General features: G+C 39.2%; 1 protein-coding gene across 4 annotated transcripts in view; it reads right to left on the bottom strand.

Moving 5' to 3' along the window:
- SCMH1 (sex comb on midleg homolog 1 (Drosophila)) overlaps nucleotides 1–22,732 on the bottom strand; it is a 217,899-nt gene that overhangs the window by 153,271 nt on the left and 41,896 nt on the right. For 3 of the 4 annotated variants that reach the window (XM_018042579.1, XM_018042539.1, XM_018042571.1), the window contains exon 2: nucleotides 15,521–15,598. The exons of the other annotated variant lie outside the window; for it this stretch is intronic. In XM_018042579.1, the coding sequence (XP_017898068.1) occupies nucleotides 15,521–15,545 (25 nt within the window). In that variant the 5' untranslated portion in view covers nucleotides 15,546–15,598. The remainder of the gene's footprint in view (nucleotides 1–15,520; nucleotides 15,599–22,732) is intronic. 4 annotated transcript variants of the gene reach the window in all.

Genomic DNA, 22,732 nt, shown 5'->3' on the forward strand with positions numbered 1-22,732 from the left:
TGTCCTTTATTGAGCCCACCTTTGCATGAAATGTTCCCTTGGTATTTCTAATTTTCTTGAAGAGATCTCTAGTCTTTCCCATTCCATTGTTTTCCTCTATTTCTTTGCATTGATCGCTGAGGAAGGCTTTCTTATCTCTCCTTGCTATTCTTTGGAACTCTGCATTCAGATGTTATAATCTTTCCTTTTCTCTTTTGCTTTTCACTTCCCTTCTTTTCACAGCTATTTGTAAGGTCTCCTCAGACAACCATTTTGCTTTTTTGCATTTCTTTTTCTTGGGGATGGTCTTGATTCCTGTCTCCTGTACAGTGTCACGAACCTTCATCCATAGTTCATCAGCACTCTGTCTATTAGACCTAGTCCCTTAAATCTATTTGTCACTTCTACTATATAATCATAAGGGATTTGATTTAGGTCATACCTGAATGGTCCAGTGATTTTTTCCACTTTCTTCAATTTCAGTCTGAATTTGGTAATAAGCAGTTCAAGATCTGAGCCAGTCAGCTCCCGGTCTTGTTTTTGCTGACTGTATAGACTGTAAAGAGCAATACTGCATAGGAACCTGGAATGTTAGGTCTGTGAATCAAGGCAAATTGGAATTGGTCAAACAGGAGATGACGAGAGTGAACACTGACATTCTAGGAATCAGTGAACTAAGATGGACTGGAACGGGTGAATTTAACTCAGATGACCATTATATCTACTACTGTGGCCAAGAATCCCTTAGAAGAAATGGAGTAGCCATCACAGTCAACAAAAGAGTCTGAAATGCAGTATTTGGACGCAATCTCAAAAATGACAGAATGATCTCTGTTTGTTTCCAAGGTAAACCATTCAATATCACAGTAATGCAAGTCTATGCCCCAACCAGTAATGCTGAAGAAGCTAAAGTTGAACAGTCTATGAAGACCTACAAGAACTAACATCTTCTAGAACTAACACCCCCAAAAGATGTCCTTTTCATTATAGGGTACTGGAATGCAAAAGTAGGAAGTCAAGAAACACCTGCAATAACAGGCAAATTTGGCCCTGGAGTACAGAATGAAGCTGGGCAAAGGCTAATAGAGTTTTGCCAAGAGAACACACTGGTCATAGCAAACACCCTCTGCCAACAACACAAGAGAAGACTCTACACATGGACATTGCCAGATGGTCGACACAGAAATCAGATTGATTATATTCTTTGCAGCCAAAGCTGGAGAAGCTCTCTGGGAAGGGAAGGTCAGAATTTGCTATCATTGCGGGTACAGAAGTAGAGGTAAGATAACCTCTTGGTGGAAATACTAAATCATGAGAAGGAAGAAGGAGGCTGGACTAGGTAACCTTTAGAGGTCTTGCCCAAGTCTGAGAGCCTATAATTTTATGGGAGTATGGACCTCCTGCTTTCATCATTCCATCACTGTGCAACTTAAGGTCTGCAGCATGGACACCGTACATTATTTGCAACACCAGCTTTCTCTCTGAAAGCTTACAGAAGAGTGACAGAGGGACAGAAGAAATAATAAAATCATTATCATGACCTTATTTCCCTTCTGCATCTTCATCTACCACATACTGGCACTGTGGTGGACACTTTACATAGTTTATCCAGCTAGGTTACTGTGAGACTCTGAGCTGGTAAGACATTGTCTTTGGGTTTTACTTTCCTCATTTGGAAAACGAATGGGTTGAACTTCATTATTCATGAAAGGGGACATCAAAGTTCCTTTTAATTTCCTTCATATCATGAGTCTGGGGGAAAGTAGCAGCAGGGATCTAGCTCAATTATTTCCTCCCTACGCACCACGATTTAACCTGGCAGATACTTTGAAATATCTTCCTTCTTTGGAGTAATGAACAATGTGTGCCATCTTCATTTTATACAGTAAACATAGATCTAAAAGGTTAAGTGTAAATAGAAATTTTAATGAAAAACGAAGTACATTTTGTACACACCAAAATGGTTAGTTAAAAGAAGGCTTTATAAAAATAAGTGCAATGTTTGCTGCAAAGCAACTTGTTCTATGAGAAGAGCTCACTGGAAAAGAACCCGATGCTGGGAAAGACCAAAGGCAAAAGGGGAAGAGGGTGGCAGAGGATGAGATGGTTAGATAGCATCAACGACTCAATGGACATAAATTTCAGCAAACTCAGGGATATAGCGGAAGACAGAGGAGCCTGGTATGCTACAGTCCTTGGGGTCGCCAAGAGTCAGACAAGACTTAGAGACTGAACAACTAGTTCTATAAATTTGGATTTTATGTATTGGATTTTCTGTTTTCACTTTGTCCTCCACTTAAGTTACCATGGCAAAGCTGCATTGCAGTTTTTCCCTACCTTTGGGGGTGATCAGTCTGTTGGTACCAAAACAAAACTATGGGTTTGAAAGCAATATTAAAAGTCATTCAATGCTTTCTCCTTCCTCTGCCTCTAACTCAGCCAACCACAGCCAATGTTTGAATTTTCTAACATCTTTACCAACTCTTCGCTTACTCTTCCAGTGATGAAGACCCCACATCTCCCCATGAAGCTCCTTCCATGCTTGGCAGTGGACCTTGGCTTTAGGGATGTGATTATATCTTTCCCATCTTAACAAGCACGAGGGAATCCCAGGACACCTCCATCAGTAACAATAGTTTGACATATAACCAAGCTTTTAATAGAAGTTCTCTTGAGAGAGCAAGATGGTGATGGGAGGGAAACTTTCTCTTTTCATTTGCCATACTTCTGTTGGTAATTTTTTTTTACACTGACTATATATTCCTTTAACACATATATGCATGTATTTTTAAGAAGTGGTCCAGGGGGTAAATCTCATTCACACTAAGGATAGGGGATTGGAGGGGAATAAGTGCCCCTAGGAACAATAGAATGAGAGGGAATAGCGTGTTATGATTTGACACCTCCATCAGCTATAATATTCTTGGATGTAGAATGGGAATTGAACTGACTGTAATATAGTCAGTACAGGAGGTTGAAGGACCCCTACTTCCTTGAAAATCACGGCTAATCTCCTTCTCAACTGAGTAAGCCAGCTCTTCAGGCATTTAAAAATAGCTTTCATGTGTACAAGGCAAGTGAACTACTTCCTGGTCTCATCAAGGTTAAATCCAACGACTAACTGTAAAACATGTCTCACTGTGTGATGTATCTGCCTCTTTTCCCCTGTCTTTCTGCCTAACTCAGAGTACACTCTTCTAATTGGGCCGTCTGCCTTCTAACATCACTCTTCTAGAGTCTGTTCATTTTCTCTTTATCACGACAGGGCAGCACCATTTCTAACTACTCAGTGTGCTGTGTGTGCTCAGTTGCTTCAGTTGTGCCCAACAATTTGTGACCTGGGAACTGCAGCCCACCAGGCTCCCATGAGCATGGGATTCTCCAGGCAAGAATATCGGAGTGGGTTACCATGCCCTTCTCCAGGGGATCTTTCTGGCCCAGGGACTGAACTCATATCTCTGGGGTCTCCTGCACTGCAGGCATGTTCTTTACCCACCTGAAAGTGAAAAGTGAAAATTACTCAGTCGTGTCCAACTCTTTGCAACTCCATGGACTATACAGTCCATGGAATTCTCCAGGCCAGAATACTGGAGTGGGTAGCCTTTCCCTGCTCCATGGGATCTTTCTAACCCAAGAATTGAATCAGGGTCTCCTGCACTGCAGGCAGATTCATTACCAACTGAGCTATCAGGGAAGCCCCTGAACCACCTGGGAAGCCCCAATTACTCAGACTATTTACCTTATTCCGAGCTTCTGGGTGTTTTTACCAAATATCCCCAGTTTGTCCTATTCTGTTATGAAGACCCTGCTGCCAGACTGTCTGGGTTCAGATTTGCTTCTATCATGTACTAGCTGTATAACTGTGGCTAAGTAACTTAACCCCCTGTGCCTCAGTCTCTTTACTGGCAAAATAAAAACAACAGCAGCAATTAACTTATACAGTTGCAGGGAAAATAACTAGGATACATATAAAGCACACAGGACAGTATCTGGCACACAGTGGATACAATATTAATTTGTATTATTGCTTCCTTCTCCTTCATCATCATCATAAGGTGAAAAGACAACCCTCAGAATAGGAGAAAACAATAGCATATGAAACAACTGACAAAAGATTAATTCCCAAAGTATACAAGCAGCTCATACAACTCAATACCAGAAAAGCAAACAACCCAATCAAAAAGTGGGAAACAGACCTAAACAGACACCTTTCCAAAGAAGACATACAGATGGCTAACAAACACATGAAAAGATGCTCAACATCACTCATTATTCAGCTCAATTCAGTCACTCAGTCATGTCCAACTCTTTGCGACCCCATGAATCACAGCACGCCAGGCCTCCCTGTCCATCACCAACTCCCGGAGTTCACTCAGATTCACGTCCATCAAGTCAGTGATGCCATTCAGCCATCTCATCCCTTCATTCTCTCTGGAGTTATTTCTCCACTGATCTCCAGTAGCATATGCAAATCAAAACTACAGTGAGATATCACCTCACACCAGTCAGAATGCCCCATCATCAAAAAGTCTACAAACAAAAAATGCTGAGGCGGGGGAGCTGTGGAGAAAAGGGAATGCTCTTACACTGTTGGTGGGAATGTAAATTGATACAATCACTATGGAAGACGGTACAGAGACTCCTTAAAAAAACAGGAATAAAACCACCATATGACCCAGGAATCCCACTCCTAGGCATATACTGTGAGGAAATCAAAATTGAAAAAACACATGTATCCCATTGTTCACTGCAGCACTATTTACAATAGCTAGAACATGGAAACAACCTAGATGTCCATCAACAGATGAATGGATAAAGAAGTTGTGGTACACACACACAATGGAGTATTACTCAGCCATAAAAACGAACACCTTTGAGTCAGTTCTAATGAGGTGGATGAACCTAGAACCTATTATACAGAGTGAAATGAGTCAGAAAGAGAAAGATAAGTATCATATTCTAATGCATATATATGGAATCTACAAAAATGGCACTGAAGAATTTATTTACAGGGCAGCAATGAAGAAATAGAGAATAGACTCATGGACATGGGGAGAGGGGAGGAGAGGCTGAGATGTATGCAAAGAGTAACATGGAAACTTACATTACCATATGTAAAATAGACAAAGGAATTTGCTGTATGGCTCAGGAAACTCAAACAGGGGCTCTGTATCAACCTAGAGGGATGGGATGGGGAGGGAGATCGGAGGGAGGTTCAAAAGGGAGGAGATATATGTATACCTATGGCTGATTCATGTTGAGATTTGACAGAAAACAACAAAATTCTGTAAAGCAATTATCCTTCCACTAAATAAATTTTTTTTAAAAAAGAAAACTAAGATCATGGCATCTGGTCCCACCACTTCATGGCAAATAGATGAGGAAACAATGGAAAAAGTTCAGTCCAGTCACTCAGTCGTATCTGACTCTTTGCGACCCCATGAAAAATAAAGTCAGCCACTGTTTCATCTATTTGCCATGGAAATAGTGAGAGACTTTATTTTCGGGGGCTCCAAAATCAGTGCAGATGATGACTGCAGCCATGAAACTAAAAGATGCTTGCTCCTTGGAAGAAAAGCTATGACCAACCTAGACAGCATATTAAGCAGAGACATTACTTTGCCAACAAAGGTCCATCTAGTAAAGTTATGGTTTTTCCAGTAGTCATGCATGGATGTGAGAGTTGGACTATAAAGAAAGCTGAGCGCCAAGGAATTGATGCTTTTGAACCGTGGTGTTGGAGAAGACTTGAGAGTTCCTCGGACTGCAAGGAGATCCAACCAGTCCATCCTAAAGGAAATCAGTCCTGAATATTTATTGGAAGGACTGATGCTGAAGCCGAAACTCCAATACTTTGGCCACCGATGGGAAGAACTGACTGATTGGAAAAGATGCTGACGCTGGGAAACATTAAAGGCAGGAGGAGAAGGGGATGTCACAGGATGAGATGGCTGGATGGCATCACTGACTCGATGGACATGAGTTTGAGCAAGCTCTGGGAGTTGGTGATGGACAGGGAGGCCTGGCATGCTGCAGTCCATGGGGTTGCAGAGTCGGACACAACTCAGAGACTGAACTGAACTATGTGTTAATAATATATGATATTTGTCTCTCTCTTTATGACAGAATTCACTCTGTATAATAAATAGGCTCTAGGTTCATCCATCTCATTAGAACTAACTCAACTGTGTTCCTTTTATGGCCGAGTAATATTCCACTGTGTACATATACCACTTTTTTGTCCATTCAACTGTCAATGGACATCTAGGTTAATTCCATGTCTTAGTTACTGTAAACAGTGCTTCGATGAACACTGGGGTACATGTGTCTTTTTTGATTACGGTTTCCTCAAGATATATGCTCAGTAGTAGGATTGCTGGGTCACATCATAGTTTTATTTCTAGTTTTTTAAGGAATCTCCATACTGTTTTCCATAGTGGCTATGTCAATTTGCATTCCTACCAACAGTGCAAGAGGGTTCCCTTTTCTCCACATTCTCTTCAGCATTTATTGTTTGTAGATTTTTTTGATGATGGCCATTCAGATCGATGTGAGGTGATACCTCATTGCAGTTTTGATTTGCATTCCTCTAATTATGAGTGATGTTGAGCATTTTTTCTTGCATTTATTAGCCATCTTACATCTTCATTGGAGAAATGTCTGTTCAAATCTTCTGCCCACATTTTGACTGCGTTGTTTTTCTGGTATTGAGCTGAATGAGTTGCTTGTATATTTTGGAGATTCATCCTTTATCAGCTGTTTCATCTGCAAATTTTTTATCCCTTTCTGGGTTGTTTGATCTTGTTTGTAGTTTACTTTGCTGTACAAAAGCTTTTAAATTTAATTAGGTGCCATTTATTTATTTTTGCTTTTATTTCCATTACTGTAGGAGGTGGGTCATAGAGGATCTTGCTGTGATTTATGTGAAAGAGTGTACTGCCTATGTTTTCCTCTAAGAACTTTATAGTTTCTGGCCTTATAGTTAAGTCTTTAATCTATTTTATTTTTGTGTATGGTGTTAGAAAGTGTTCTACTTTTATTCTTTTGCACATAGCTGTCTAGTTTTCCCAGCACCACCTATTTTTTTTTAGGTTTTCTTAAAGTTAATTTAATTGGATGATAATTAGTACAATATTGTGGCAGTTTTTGCCATCCATCTACACGAATCAGCCACAGGTGCACATGTAGCACCCCATCCTGAAGCCCCCACCCACCTCCCTCCCCACCCCATGGCTCTCTGGGTTTTCCCAGAGCATCAGTTTTGTGCCCTGCTTCATGCATCAAACTTGCACTGGTCATCTATTTTACATACACGTTTCAGTGCTATTCTCGCCTTCTCCCACAAAGTCCTTAAGTCTGTTCTTTACATCTGTGTCTCTTGCTGCCTTGCATATAGGATCATCATTACTGTCTTTCTAAATTCCATATGTATGTGTTAATATACAGCATTGCTGTTTCTCTTTCTGACCTACTTCACTCTGTATTATAGGCTCCAGTTTTTTTCCATCTCATTAGAAATGACTCAAGTGCATTCATTTTTATAGATGAGTAATATTCCATTGTGTATATGTACCACAACCTCCTTATCCATTCATCTGCCAATGGACATCTAGGTTACTTCCAGTCCTAGCTATTGTAAACAGTGCTGTGATGAACACTGGGGTACACGTGTCTCTTTCAATCCTGGTTTCCTCAGTGTGCATGCCAAGCAGTGGGATTGCTGGGTCATAAGGCAGTTCTACTTCCAGTTTTTTAAAGGAATCTCCACACTGTTCTCCATATTGGCCCAGAACGACTTATTGAAGAAGCTGTCTTTTCTCCATTGTATATTCTTGCCTCCTTTGTCAAAGATAAGGTGCCCTTAGGTGTGTAGGTTTATCTCTGGGCTTTGTATCTTATTTCATTGTTCGATATTTCTATTTCTAGGCCAGTACCACACTGTCTTTGTGACGATTTTTTTTTTTTTTTTTTTGGTAGTATAGTCTGAAATCAGGAAGGTTGATTCCTTCACTTCCATTTTTCCTTCTCAAGACTGCTTCGGCTATTCGGGGCATTTTATGTTTCCATATAAATTGTGAAATCCTTTGTTCTAGATCTGTGAAAAATATCACTGGTAGTTTGATAGGGATTGCACTGAATTTGTAGATTGCTTTAGGTAGTATAGTCATTTTCACAATATTGATTCTTCTAATCCAAGGACATGAAATCTCTCTCCATCTGTTTGCGTCAACTTCGATTTCTTTCATTGTATCTTCTGTTTTCTGTCTTCTAGTTTTCTGCATACAGGTCTTTTGTCTCTTTGGGTAGGTTTATTCCTGGGTATTTTATTCTTTTTGTTGCAATAGTGAATGGGATTGTTTCCGTCTCTGATTTTTCACTGTTAGTGTATAGGAATGCAAAGGATTTCTGTGTATTAATTTTATATCCTGCAACTTTACTATATTCACCGATTAACTCTAGTAATTTTCTGGTAGAGTCTTTGGGGTTTTCTGTGTATAGTATCATGTAATCTGCAAATAGTGAGAGTTTTACTTCTTCATTTTCAATCTGGATTTCTTTTATCTCCTTTTGTTCTCTGATTGCCATGAATAGGACTTCCAAAACTATGTTGAATAAAAGTGGTAAGAGTGGGCACCCTTGTCTTGTTCCTGAACTTAGAAGAAATGCTTTCAGATTTTCACCAATGAGAATAATGTTTGCTTTGGTTTTATTCTATTAGGCCTTTATTATGTTGAAGCAAGTTTCTTCTCTGCCTACTTTCTGAAGAATTTTTTATCATAAATGGGTGTTGAATTTTGTCAAAAGCTTTCTATGCATCTATTGAGATGATCATATGATTTTTATCCTTCAGTTTGTTGATATGGTATATCACATTGATTACTTTGTGTATAATGACGCATCTTTGCATTCCTGGGATAAATCCCACTTGATCATGGTGTATGATCTTTTTAATGTGTTGTTGGATTCTGCTTGCTAGAATTTTGAATTTTTTGCATCTATATTCATCAGTGATACTTGCCTGTAATTTTCCTTTTTGGTGGTATCTTTGTCTGCTTTTGGTATTAGGGTGATGGTGGCCTCATAAAATGAGTTTGAGAGCTTTCCTTTCTCTGCTGTTTTTTTGGAAGAGTTTGAGTGAGATAGGTGTTAGCTCTTCTCTAAACTTTTGGTAGAATTTGCCTGTGAAGCCATCTGGTTCTGGCCTTGTGCTTGTTGGAAGATTTTTGATTAGTTTCGATTTTGGTCCTTGTGATTGGTCTATTCATGATTTCTATTTCTTCTTGGTTCAGTTTTGGAAGGTTGTACTTTTCTAAGAATATGTCCATTTCTTCCAGACTCTCCATTTTATTGGTATATAATTGTTCATAGTAGTCCCTTATGATTCTTTTTATTTCTGTGTTGTCTGTTGTAATGTCTCCGTTTTTGTTTTTATTGATTTGAGTTCTCTTCCTTTTTTCTTGACAAGCTTGCTAGTGGTTTGTCAATTTTATCTTCTCAAAGAACCTGCTTTTAGTTTTAGTCACCTTTAATATTTCATTTCTTTTATTTCTGCTCTGATCTTTAAGATTTCTTTCCTTCTACTAGGCTTTGGTTTTTTGGTTGTTGTTGCTCTTTTTCTAGTTGCTTTAGGTGTAAAGTTAGGTTGCTTGATGTTTTTCTTGTTTCTTGAGGTAGGCTTGTAGTGCTATAAACTTCCTTCTTATCACTGCTTTTACTGCATCCTACAGGTTTTGGGTCATCATATTTTCATTGTCATTTGTTTCTAGGTATTTTTAAAAATTTCCTTTTGACGTCTTCAGTGACCTGTTGGTTATTTAGAAGTGTGTTGTTTAGCCTCCATGTGTTTGTGTTTTTTTACAGTTTTTTCTTGTAAGTTATATCTAGTTTCATACATAGTGTTGTGTTCAGAAAAGATGTTTGATACAATTTCAATTTTCTTAAATTTACTGAGCTTGATTTGTGATCCAAGATGTGATCTATCCTGGAGATTGTTCCATGTGCACTTGAGAAAAATGTGTATTCTGCTGTTTTGGGATGGAATGTCCTGAAGATACCTATTAGGTCCACATGGTCTAATGTGTCATTTAAGGCTTGTGTTTCATTTAAGACTTGTGTTTCCTTAGTAATTTTTTGTTGTGATGATCTGTCCATTGGTGTAAGCGGGGTGTTCAATTCCCCTACTATTATTGTGTTACTGTTGTTTTCCCCTTTTATGGTTGTTAGCATTTGCCTTATGTATTGCGGTGCTCCTATGTTGGCTGAATAAATATATATAATCATTATATCTTCTTGGGTTGATCCCTTGGTCATTATGTAGTGTCCTTCCTTAACTCTTGTAAAAGTTTTTTACTTTAAAGTCTATTTTGTCTGATATGAGTATTGCTACTCCTGCTTTCTTTTGATTCCCATTTGCACGGAATACCTTTATCTATCCCCTGACTTTCAGTCTGTGTCTTTAGGTCTAAAGTGAGTTATCTTACAGGCAGAATATACATGGGTCTTGTTTCTTTATCTATTCAGCCAGTCTGTGTTTTTTGCTTGGTGCATTTAATCCATTTACATTTAAGGTAGTTATTGACATATATGTTCCTACTGCCATTTGCTTAATCATTTAGGGTTTGTTTTTGTGGTCTGTTTCTTCTGTTGTGATTCCTGCTAGAGAATTTCCTTAGCGTTTATTGTAAGGCTGGTTTGGTGGTGCTGAATTCTTTCAGCTTTTGTCTGTAACGCTTTTGATTTCACAATCAAACCTAAATGAGATCCCTGATGGGTAGAGAAATCTTGGTTACAGGTTTTTTTCTTTCATCATTTTTTTCTTTCACTTTAAATACCTGCATAGCTCCTGCTGAAAAATTAGCTGTTAGACTTATGGAGATTTTGTGAATTTGTGTCTGCTAAGTTGCTTCAGTTGTGTCTGGTTCTTTGCAACCCTATGGACTGTAGCCCACCAGGCTTCAGTGGGTATTCTCCAAGCAAGAATACTGCAGCAGATAGCCATTTCCTTTTTCAGGGGATCTTGTCAACCCAGGGATTGAACCTAGGTCTCCTGCACTGAAGGCAGATTCTTTAACCTCTGAGCCGCCAGGGAAGCCCTGGGGATTCCTTTTTATGTTATTTTTTTTCCTTTCCCCTTGCAGCTTTTAATATTTTTTTCTTTGTGCTTAATTTTTGTTAGTTTGATTAATTTATATGTGTCTTGGTGTTTTTCTCTTTGGGTTTATCTATATGGGATGCTCTGGGTTTACTGGACTTGGGTGGTTATTTCCTTTCCCATTTTAGGGAATTTTTCAACTCTAATCTCCTCAAATATTTTCTCATACTCTTTTTCTCTTCATTTTGGGACCCCTATAATTCAAATGTTGGTGCATTTAATAGTGTCCCAGAGATCTTTGAGACTGTCCTTAATTCTTTTCATTCTTTTTTCTCTCTTCTGCTCCATGGCAGTTACTGAGGGCTTCCTGGTGGCTCAGTGGTAAACAGTCTGACTGCAATGTGGGCATCCTAGGTTCAATCCCTGTGTCCAGAAGGTCCCCTGGAGAAGGGAATGGCAACTCACTCTAGTATTCTTGAGTGAAGAAACCCCATGGACAGAGCAGCCTGGTGGGCTATAGTCCATGAGGTTGCAAAGAGTCAGACACAACTGAGTGGCTAACACTTTGATGACTGTTATTTCTATCATTCTATCTTTCAATTCACTGATCCATTCTTCTGCCTCAGTTATTCTGCTATCGATTTCTCCTAGAGTACTTTCAGTAATTGTGTTGTCACTGTTTCTTTATTTCTTCTAGGTCTTTGTTAAATGTGTTAAATGTTTCTTGTATTTTCTCCACTCTATTTTCAATATTTTGAAACTTCTTTACTATCATTACTCTAAATTATTTTTCAGAGAGGTTGCCTACTTCCTCCTCATTTATTTGGCTGTATACTTTTTACCTTGCTCCTTCATTTTCTGTTGTTTATTTTGATGGGTGGGACCGTGTTCCTGTCTCACCAGTTGTTTGGCCTGAGGTTTCCAGTAGTAGAGTGTGTAGGCAGTTAGATAGAGCCAGGTCTTGGGATTGAGATACAGACCTCTGGGATCCCTCACTCTGATTAATATTCTCTGGAACTTGATGTTCTCTGTTACTCCAGCAATGTAGTGGAGTGTGGGAATAAAAAGAAAGAAAGGCAGAACAATAACAAAGTATAAAATATAAAACCGCCTGAAGGGTAAAACCAGACTTCAATAGCAATGAGAGAGAAGAAAAGAGAAACAAAAAAGTACACACACACACACACACACACACACACATACATATATTTTATATATATATGTAATAAAAATGAAAATAAGAGTGAGTAGAATAACAACAAAGAGTATAAATAATAAAATAAGCATGGAAAACTAACTGAAATAGTAGAAAGAATAAGAATATATATGAAACAACCACTGGAGGGTAAAACCAAACTCTACTGGTAAACAGTAAAAACCCAAAAGGCAAAAAAAAACCTTGGCTTTGAAGGGTGGGCGTAGATGGTGAGTGGCTCAGGTGGTGGAAATGGTTAGGTGGAGATGGGATTTAGGTGGGGGTGGAATCGTGACTTAGGACCCAAGCCTTCAGAAAAAGCCCTGGGTGGGGTTGGGGGAAGGTCCAGGCTCAACCTAACTGAGGGGGCCTCTGCAGTGCATCTGGATTTGGGGTGTGGAAGATAAGGACCAGGTCCCTAGGAGGCTCCCCAGGGCCAAGTGGATGGCACAACACCAGATGGATTTCCCTCTCTGTACCAGAAGGACCATCCCCTGGCTGCCCCCGCTATATCTCCCCTCCCTCCTATACCTGCAGGACCTACATGGGCAGAGGGTATCCTTGGAGGTGGCCCTGGAGGACAGAGGGGGCCCCTGAGGATTGGTCCCCAGGGAACAGAGGGCTCACCCTGGAGGGTGGAGGGGGCTGAGAGGGAGGGGGCCCTGGAGGATGGAGGGGGCCCTGAGAAGTAGGAGGGAACCAGATGGTAGAAAGGGATCCTGGATGGGGGAGGGCCCAGGCTAGAGAGCAGACAGGGTCCCTGGAAGGGTGAGGAGGCTCACAGAGGATGGGTACCCTGGGGGGTGGAGGGGACCTTCCAGATGGCCGAAAGCTCAGCCTGGAAGGAGGAGGAGCCTCTGGAGGCTGGAGAGCCAGGAGGGGGACTCTGGATGGTGGAGGGCTGGGCCTGGGAGCCTTAGGAGGCTTCCCAGAATCGAATGGGTGGCGGGACACCAGGTAGTTCCCTGCTCTTATAACCCACAGGAGCCTCCCCAAACCAGCCCACCTTTTTCTCTCCAAAAATGAGCCTCCCTACTCCCTCTTACATCCACAGGATCCACCCAAGTGGACGGGGGTCCCTGAAGAGTGACGGGCTCTTCCAAAGGGTGAAGAGGGCTGGGGAGGGTAGACAAGGCCCCAGAGGGCAGAGACCCAGGCCCTTGGGCCCCAGAAGGCTCCCTGGGGCCAAGTGAAAGGGGAACCCCAGGGGCTTCCCCAGTAGATCTTCTGATCTCACCAGAGGTCCCCCAACCCCCGCCCAGAGGAGCAGGTGCACTGCTCCCAGCACTCAAAGGTGCCCCAGCCACTCCCAGTACCAAACTACACCTCCGTCCAGTCACCACTAAGTGAAAGGGGAGCCCCAGGGGCTTCCCCTAGTGGATCCTCCGATCCCTGAGGGATCCCTACCCCTCTCAGGTGAGCAGGCACGCTGCTTCCAGTGATCAAAGGTGCTCAAACCGCCCAAGGCACCAAAGCCACTCCACCTCCCCGAGCAACCCCACAGTTGCTAGTCATCAGGGTTCAAGTTTCCTCCACTCCCCCTTACCCGGTTGTTCCCAGGGTCCTCCCTTCAGCCTGTCCACAGGAGGTCCCCAACTAGCAGCTGGTGAGTATCCCAGGTGTGGGGAGACATGCCTCCCTGTCTTCCCTCACCCCAATCTTGGGTCTACCCTCAAAGCATTCTTGACATTTCATTTCTTCAACATACTTCTCTCTGACAAACTGGATTAGAGTGGAGCTTCACTTGGCATTCCTACTACTGTGGCTGTTTTCATTGCACTATGATGCACACTCACGCTTCAACAATTCACATTCCTCTTTGTTTCATACCTCTTTTCAAAACCTATCTTGTAGAGCAGGGAATAGAAAACTTTTTGAAAAGAGCCAGAGGGTAAAAAAATTCAGTTTTATGGGATATATGGTTTCTGCTACAACTACTCAATTCTGCCATTGTACAATGAAAGTAGCCATACACATTAACAAATGGACATGGCTATATTCCAATAAACCTTTATTTACAAAAACAGGCAGCTGACAGGATTTGGCCTATGGACCACAGCTTACTGATCCCTGATCTAGAAGAATCTTCCCTAAATAACTTTGCCTAGCTGTGATTACTCCATTATTCTACTTCAAAATACATGTACTATATTCATCTACAAATAGTTATAAACTTCTGAATATTTTTATGTGGTCAGTCTCTCACTTAGAATACTGTACAGATTCTTCAAGGAAAACTGTCATTTGATTCATAGCTAAGCCTAGGAGTAACACTGAGTGGTAAGGACATGACAAATGAATCCGTCTATGTGCACAAAGAACTCACAAAGAGCAGATTAACAGGACAGACAGCAACGCAAATACACAATCATAATATAATGTGATTTTTGCTATAAGAGAGATTTGCTATACAAAGTGCTCTGAGAAAAGCAAAAGGAATGACTGACTTTGCTTGGGGAGAGGAGGAAAGTTTCACAGATGACTTGAGGTAGGATTGTCAGAAAAGAAAGAGGAATAGGCATTTGAGTTAAAGGAAATGTAGTATAAAAGTACTAAGACATGGAAATGGATTAAGTGTATGGATAATAACCAGCAGCTACTATAGATGGAAAGGGGGAAGCGAAGCTACAGAGACAAATGATGGAAACTGAACAAGATGAGAATACAAAAGAAAGTATCAGCAAAGAGTGCCATTTGCCACAATAAGACAATGTTATACACATAATGAGGAGTCTGGATGATTCTAGAGATTGTATTTAAATATTCAAAATCATGATTTGATTTATTAATAATATTTTATACCCATAAAAAGGCTTTAACTTTTTCATAGACTTTCATGTATATTATTTTTAATGTTCATACAGCTTCCATACTTAACATGTCTACTAAATTCTAATAGTGATCATGAACTTATGAGGTAGTAAGAAGAGTAAGATTTAAAGGCAAAAAGATTCGGGACAAAATCTTGCAGTTTATAGGAACAACATGTTGAGTAATGTTTCCACAGAACAGGAATAGCAACAGTCTCTGTTTCATAAGATTACAGAAAAGACTATTTGAGACAATTATGTGAAGAGTACTTTGTAAAAGAGCTACAAAATGACATGCAGGATTTGTGAAATTGCAGGATAAGTTGGTAAGAAAGGATGAGATACTTTTATTTACTTGAACAGCTTTCTGTGACACATACATTCATCCACAGCCTAATAGAAGATGACTCTTCATTTCTATCACATGTAAGAACAGGTTCTGACCTTTTCGAGGATCTGATTTTTGCATGGTATCATCAGCTATATCAAATAGGAATTTCCTCTTTAACAAGATGGAGAAATCTAGAAGCAAAAGATTAAAAAAAATTAGAAATATGAACAATTGTAGATCAAAGGAGACCTGCAATGAAATTAGGTTTTAATCAGAGAAAACCAGCAGGCTGAACACCCAGAAGGGCTTCCCAGGGGCAATAATTTAGTTAAGTTTCCAATTTCCAGGATCCTTCCCTCAGCTTTTTGAGTTCAGAACCCTGATTCTGTTAAAAACAGAACAGACTTTTCAGGGCATTAATAGGTAATTTTAAACAATAATAGATAAACTAGAAGGTTACTCTATTAATTCACTGTGAGAAATATAACAGCCATATAACCAAAGTATTGTACACTGAAAACTACAAACATCACTGAAAGAAATTGAAATAATGAAATGTAAAGACACTTACATTCATGAATTAGAAGACTAATGTTAAGACAATACTACATAAAGATCTACAGACTCAATGCAATCCCTATCAAAATCCCAATGATGTTCTTCTGCAAAAATAGAAAAAGCCATCCTAAAATTCACGTGATATCTCAAGGACCTCTAATAGCTTAAACAATCTTGAAAATGAAGAATAATGTTAGAAGACTCACAATTCCTGGCTTCAAAACTTACTACAAAGCTATAGTAATTGAAACAGTGTGTGTGAGGGTACTAGCAGAAGGACAGGCACACAGAGCAACAGAATAGAGAGCCCAGAAATGAACTCAAATATGTACAGTCAAATGATTTTTAATAAAGGTGCCAACAACATTCAGTGGGAAAAGAATACTCTTTTCCACAAATGATGCTAGGAAATCTGGATACCCACGTGCCAAAGAATGAAGATGGACCTTTAGCTTATACCATATATAAAAATTAACTCAAAATGTATCAAGACCAAAACTTTAGAGCTAAAATTATAAAACGCTTAGAGAAAACAGAGAAGAAAATCTTCATGACACTGAATTTTGCAATAATTCTGGAATTTGACATCTAAATCTCAGGCAACAAAAGAAAAAAACAGATAAACCGAACTTCATCAAAATGAAAAACATTTGTGCATCAAAGAGCACTATCACATGGATGAGAATAAAACCTACAAAATGGCAGAAAACATTGGCAAATCATTCATCTGATAAGGGACTAATCACTAGAATATGTACAGAACTCCTCCAATTCAATGACAAAAAAAAAACAAAAACAAAAGAAACCCTCAAAAAATCCAACTGAAAAATCAGCAAAGGACCTGAATAGGTATTTCTCCATTTATCTACATGTGCGTGCTAAGTTGCTTCAGTCATGTTCAGCTGTTACGATCCTATGGACAGTGGCCCACCAGGCTCCTCTGTCCATGAGATTCTCTAGGCAAGAATACTGGAGTGGGTTTCCATGGTCTTCTCCAGGGGACCTTCCTGACCCAGGGATTGAACCCACATCTCTTACATTTCCTGCACTGGCATGCAGGTTCTTTACCACTAGTGCCGCCTGGGAAGCCCCCGTTTATCTATGTAGATGGCCAATAAGTACATAAAAATCAACCTCATTAATCATTAGGAAGGTGAAGGTGAAGTCGCTCAGTCGTGTCCAGCTCTTTGTGACCCCAAGGACTGTAGCCTACCAGGCTCCTCCGTCCATGGGATTCTCCAGGCAAGAATACTGGAGTGGGTTGCCATTTCCTTCTCCAGGGGATCTTCCCGACCCAGGGATCGAACCCAGGTCTCTCGCATTGGAGGCAGACGCTTAATCATTAAGAAAGTGCAAGTTAAAGTCACAATGAGATACTACTTCACACCCACTGGGGTGGTTATTATGAAGAAAAAAAGAAAAATCCTAAGTGCTAGCAAGGATATGGAGAAATTAGAGCTCTTGTGAATTGCTAGTGGAAATAAAAAAATGGTGCAGCTGCTGTGGAAAACTTTAAAAAGTTAAACATGGAAATACCAAATGACCCAGTAACTCCACTTCTAGGTATATTCCCAAAAGAACTGAAAACAGGGACTGAAACAGGTACCTGTGCACAAATGTTCGGAGCAGCATTATTCACAGTAGCAAAAGAGTAGAAACAATCTAAGTGTCCACCAATGACTGACCGAATAAATAAAATGAGGCTTATACATACAATCGAATACTATTCAGCCATAAAAAGGAATAAAATTCTGATACACACTGCAACATGGATGAATCTTGAAGACATTATGCTCAGTGAAATAAGCCAAGTACAAAAGGCTAACTACTATATGATTTCACTTGCACTTGGCAACTGGAATAGGGAAATTCCTAGAGAAAGGAAGTAGAACAGAGGTTATCAGGGGCTGGGCAAAGAGGGGGAATGGAGAGTTATGATTTAATGGGTACAGAGTTTCTGTTTGAAATGATGAAAATATTCTGGAGTTGGACAGCAGCGAAGGCTATACATCACTATAAATGCACTTAAGCATTAAAATGGTAAAAATGATACATTGTTATATATTTTAAAAAATATATTTTTAATTGAAGGATTGTACTGTATTGTATTGGTTTGGTTTCTGCCATACATCAACATGAATCAGTCATAGGTATACATATATCCCTATACATATGTCCCTGCCCTCTTGAACTCCCTAACACCTCTCACCCCATCCCACTGCTCTAGTTTGTCACAGAGCCCCAGTTTGAGTTCCCTGAGGCATACAGCAAATTCCCACTGGCTATCTATTTTACATATTGTACTGTATAAGTTTTCATGCTACTGTCTCAATGCTTCCCACCTTCTTCTTCCCATCCTGCATCCACAAGTCTGTTCTTTATATCTGCGTCTCCATTACTGCCCCACAAATAGGTTCATTAGTATCATCTTTCTAGATTCCATATATATGCATTAATATATACTTCTCTTTCTGATTTACTTCTTCTGTATAAAAAGCTCTAGGTTCATCCACCTCATTAGAATTAACTCAAATGTGTTTCTTTATATGGCTGAGTAATATTCTATTGTGTATATATACCAGAGATTCTTTATCCATTCATCTGTTGATAGACATCTAGGTTACTTTCATGTCTTAGCTATTGTAAATAGTGCTGCTATGAACACTGGGGTACATGCGTCTTTTTCAATTATGGTTTCCTCAGGGTATATGCCCAGTAGTGGGATTACAGGGTCATATTGTAGTTTTATTCCTAGCGATTTTAAGGAATCTCCATACTGTCCTCCATAGTGGCTATATCAATATACATTACCAACAGCAGAGGAACAGGGTTCCTTTTTTCCCACTCTCTTCAGTATTTACTATTTGTAGATTTTTTGATGATGGCCATTCTGACTGGTGAAGTGATATCTATTATAGTTTCTGATTTGCATTTATCTAATATTGAACGATGCTAAGCATGTTTTCATGTATTTATTAGCTACCTGTATGTTTTCTTTAGAAAAATGTCTGCTTAGGTCTTCTGCCCACTTTTTGATTGAGTTGTTTGTTTTTCTGGTATTGAATTGCACAAACTGTACATTTTAGAAGTTAATCCTTTGTCACTTGTTTCATTTGCAATTTTTTTATCCCATTTTGAGGGTTGTCTTTTCACCTTGCTTATAGTCGCCTTTGCTGTGCAAAAGCTTTTAAGTGTAATTAGCTCCCACTTGTTTATTTTTATTTCCATTACTGTAGGAGGTGGGTCACAGAGGATCTTGCTGTAATTTATATCAAAGAGCCTTCTGCCTATGTTTTCCTCTAAGAGTTCTATAGCTTTGGGTTTTTGTTTAGGTCTTTAACACATTTTGAGTTTATCTTTGTTCTTTGTGTATGGTGTTAGGAAGTGTTCTAATTTCATACTTTCACATGTCCAGTTTTCCCAGCACTATTTACTGAAGAGACTATCTTTCACCATTGTAAATTTTTGTCTCCTTTGTCAAAGGTTAGGTGCCTGTAGCTGTGTGGGTTTATCTCTGGGGTTTCTATCTTGTTCCATTGATCTATATCTCTGTTTTTGCACCAATACCATACTGTCTTGATGACTACAGCTTTGCAGCACAGTCTGAAGTCAGGAAGGTTAATTCCTCCAGCTCCATTCTTCTTTCTCAAGATTGCACTGGCTATTCAGGGTCTTTTGTGTTTCCAAACAAATTGTGAAATATCCTCGTTCTAGTTCTGTGAAAAATGTCACTGATAATGTGACAGTGACTGCACTGAATCTGTAGATTGCATTTAATAGTATAGTAACTTTCACAATATCGATTCTTCCAACCCAGGAACATGGAATCTCTCTCCATCTGTCATCTTTGTTTTCTTTCATCAGTGTCTTGTAGTTTTCTGTACACAGCTCTTTTGTCTCCTTGAACAGGTTTATTCCTAGTATTTTATTCTTCTTGTTGCAGTGGTAAATGGGATTGATTCCTTAATTTCTCTGATTTTTCATTGTTAGTGTATAGGAATGCCAGGGATTTATGTGTAATGATTTTGTATCCTGTGACTTTACTAAATTCACTGATTAGCTCTAGTAATTTTCTGACAGTATCTTTAGGGTTTTCTATGTATAGTATCATATTCTCTAAAAAACAGTGAATTTTCCTTCTTTTTCAATTTGGATACCTTTTATTTCCTTTTCTTCTCTGATTGCCATAGCTAGGACTTCTAAAACTATGCTGAATAACAGCTGTGAGAGTGGGCACCTTTGTCTTGTTCCTGATCTTAGAGAGAATGCTTTCAGTTTTTCACGCACTGAGAATAATGCTTGCTCTGGGTTTAGCATATATGGCCTTTATGTTGAGGTAGGTTCCTTCTATGCCTGTTTTTTGAGAGTTGGTATCATAAACAGATGCTGAATTTTGTTGAAAGCTTTTTCTGCATCTACTGAGATTATCACGTGGTTTTTTATTTTTCAACTTGTTAATATGGTATATCATACTGATTGATTTGTGTATACTGAAGGATCCTTGCATCCCTGGGATAAACCTGACTTGATCATGGTATATGATCTTTCTAATGTGTTGTTGTATTCTGTTTGCTAGAATTTTGTTGAGGATTTTTACATCTATGTTCATTAGTGATACTGGCCTGTAATTTTCTTTTTTTGTGTTATCTTTATGTAGTTTTTGGTATCAGGGTGATGGTAGCCTTGTAGAATGAGTTTGAAGTTTTCCTTCCTCTAACTGTCTGAAAGAGTTTCAGAAGGTTAGGCATTAGCTCTTCTTAAATGTTTGACAGAATTCACCCGTGAAGCCATCTGGGCTTTTGCTTTTTGGGAGTTTATTTTTAGTCATAGTTTAGATTTCACTGCTTGTGACTGGCCTGTTCATACTTTCTATTTCTTCCTGGTTCAGTCTTGGAAGGTTGACTTTGTCTAAGAATCTATCCATTTCTCCCAGGTTGTCCATTTTATTGTCCACTGTTGCTCATAATAGTCTCTTATGATCCCTGGTATTTCTACATTGTCAGTTGTAACCTCTCCTTTTTCATTTCTAATTTTGTTAATTTGATTTTTCTCCTTTTTTTTTCTTGATGAGCCTGGCTAATGGTTTGTCAGTTTTGTTTTTCTTTTCAAAGACTCCACTTTTAGTTTTATTCATCTTTACTATTATTTCATTTCTTTTTCACTGCTCTCTGATTTCTTTCCTTCTACTAACTTTAGGGGATTTTTTAATTCGTCTTTTTCCAGTTGTTTTAAATGTAAAGTGAGGTTGCCTATTCTGTTTTTCTTGTTTCTTGAGGTAGGACTGTATTGGTATAAACTTCCTTCTTAGGACTGCTTTTGCTGCATCCCACAGGTTTTGGGTTGTAGTTTTCGTTGTCATTCATTTCTAGGAATTTTCTGATTTCTCTTTTTATTTCTTCAGTAACTGATTCATTCTTTAGAATCGTACTGTTTAATCTTCATGTGTGTTTTATATTTTTTTTTCCTGTAATTGATATCTAGTCTCATAACACTGTGGTCAGAGAAGATGCTTGATATGATTCCATTTTTCTTAAATTTACCAAGGCTTGATTTGTAACCCAAGATGTCTATCCTGGAGAATGTTCCATGTGCACTTGAGAAGAAAATGTATTCTGCATTTGGATAGAAAGTCCTGAACATATCAATAAGGTCCACCTGCTCTAATGTGTCATTTAAGGTTTGTGTTTCCTTTTTAATTTTCTGTTTTAATGATCTGTCCATTGGTGTAAGTGGGGAGTTAAAGTCCCCTAGTACTACTGTATTACTGCCAACTTCCCTTTTATGTGTGTTACTGCTTGCCTTATGTATTGAGGTGCTCCTATGCTGGCTGCATAAATATTTACAAATCTTATGTTTTCTTCTTAGATCAATCCTTTGATCATTACTTGATTCAAAGCAGGAGATCCAAACCTTTTTGGCACCAGCGCCCAGTTTCATGGAAGACAATTTTTCCATGGATGGGGCAGGGAGTGGTTTTGGGATGATTCAAGTTCATTACATTTATTGCGCACTTTATTTCTATCATTATTACATTGTGATATATAATGAAGTAATTACACACCTCACTGCTCATCTGATAGGAGGTGGAACTCAGCAGTAATGCAAGTGATGGGGAGTGGCTGTAACTGCAGCTGAAGCTTTGCTCACTTGTCTGCTGCTCATTTCCTGCTGTGCGGCCCAGTTCCCAACAGGCCACAGACCGGTACTGCTTCATGGTCCAGGGGCTGGAGACCCCTGTTTTAAAGCACCCAAAAATCTGGCATTTTTCATTTAAATAGGGGGGAAAAAAAGAGCTGAGGTTCTGAAATTAAACAAGATTAATTATAGCATCCAAGGTCACGTGGCTACTAAATGGAAAGGCTAAAATTAAGGGCTAATTTCAAAGCCTATACTCTCTTTGGTTTCATTATGCTTGCTTACTATAGTTTAAAAACAACAAGAAATAAATCCCTAGTTTACTTGTGATAGGCTATATTATATAGAGAGATGTTTGGCAAATAGTCAAGTGCTATGTAATGTAAGAAATTACTATTAGCACAAGGAAAGAGCTTACTAAGGCAGTGGCTTTCAAACCTTTTCAGTTACGATCCATGGATTTAAATCCAGTAGTTTTTATAATAGTATGCATTCCTGAAAACCTTACATCTTATAAAATTATGCACCAAACATGGGCTTGTGGTTAAAACAGTTATGAACAGACTACTAAAAGCCCATGGAACTTTGTATCCTTCATATATATACACACACATACTTCATAAGGATTTCAA

Source organism: Capra hircus, chromosome 3, assembly GCF_001704415.2.
Source record: "Capra hircus breed San Clemente chromosome 3, ASM170441v1, whole genome shotgun sequence".
Classification (NCBI taxonomy): domain Eukaryota; kingdom Metazoa; phylum Chordata; class Mammalia; order Artiodactyla; family Bovidae; genus Capra; species Capra hircus.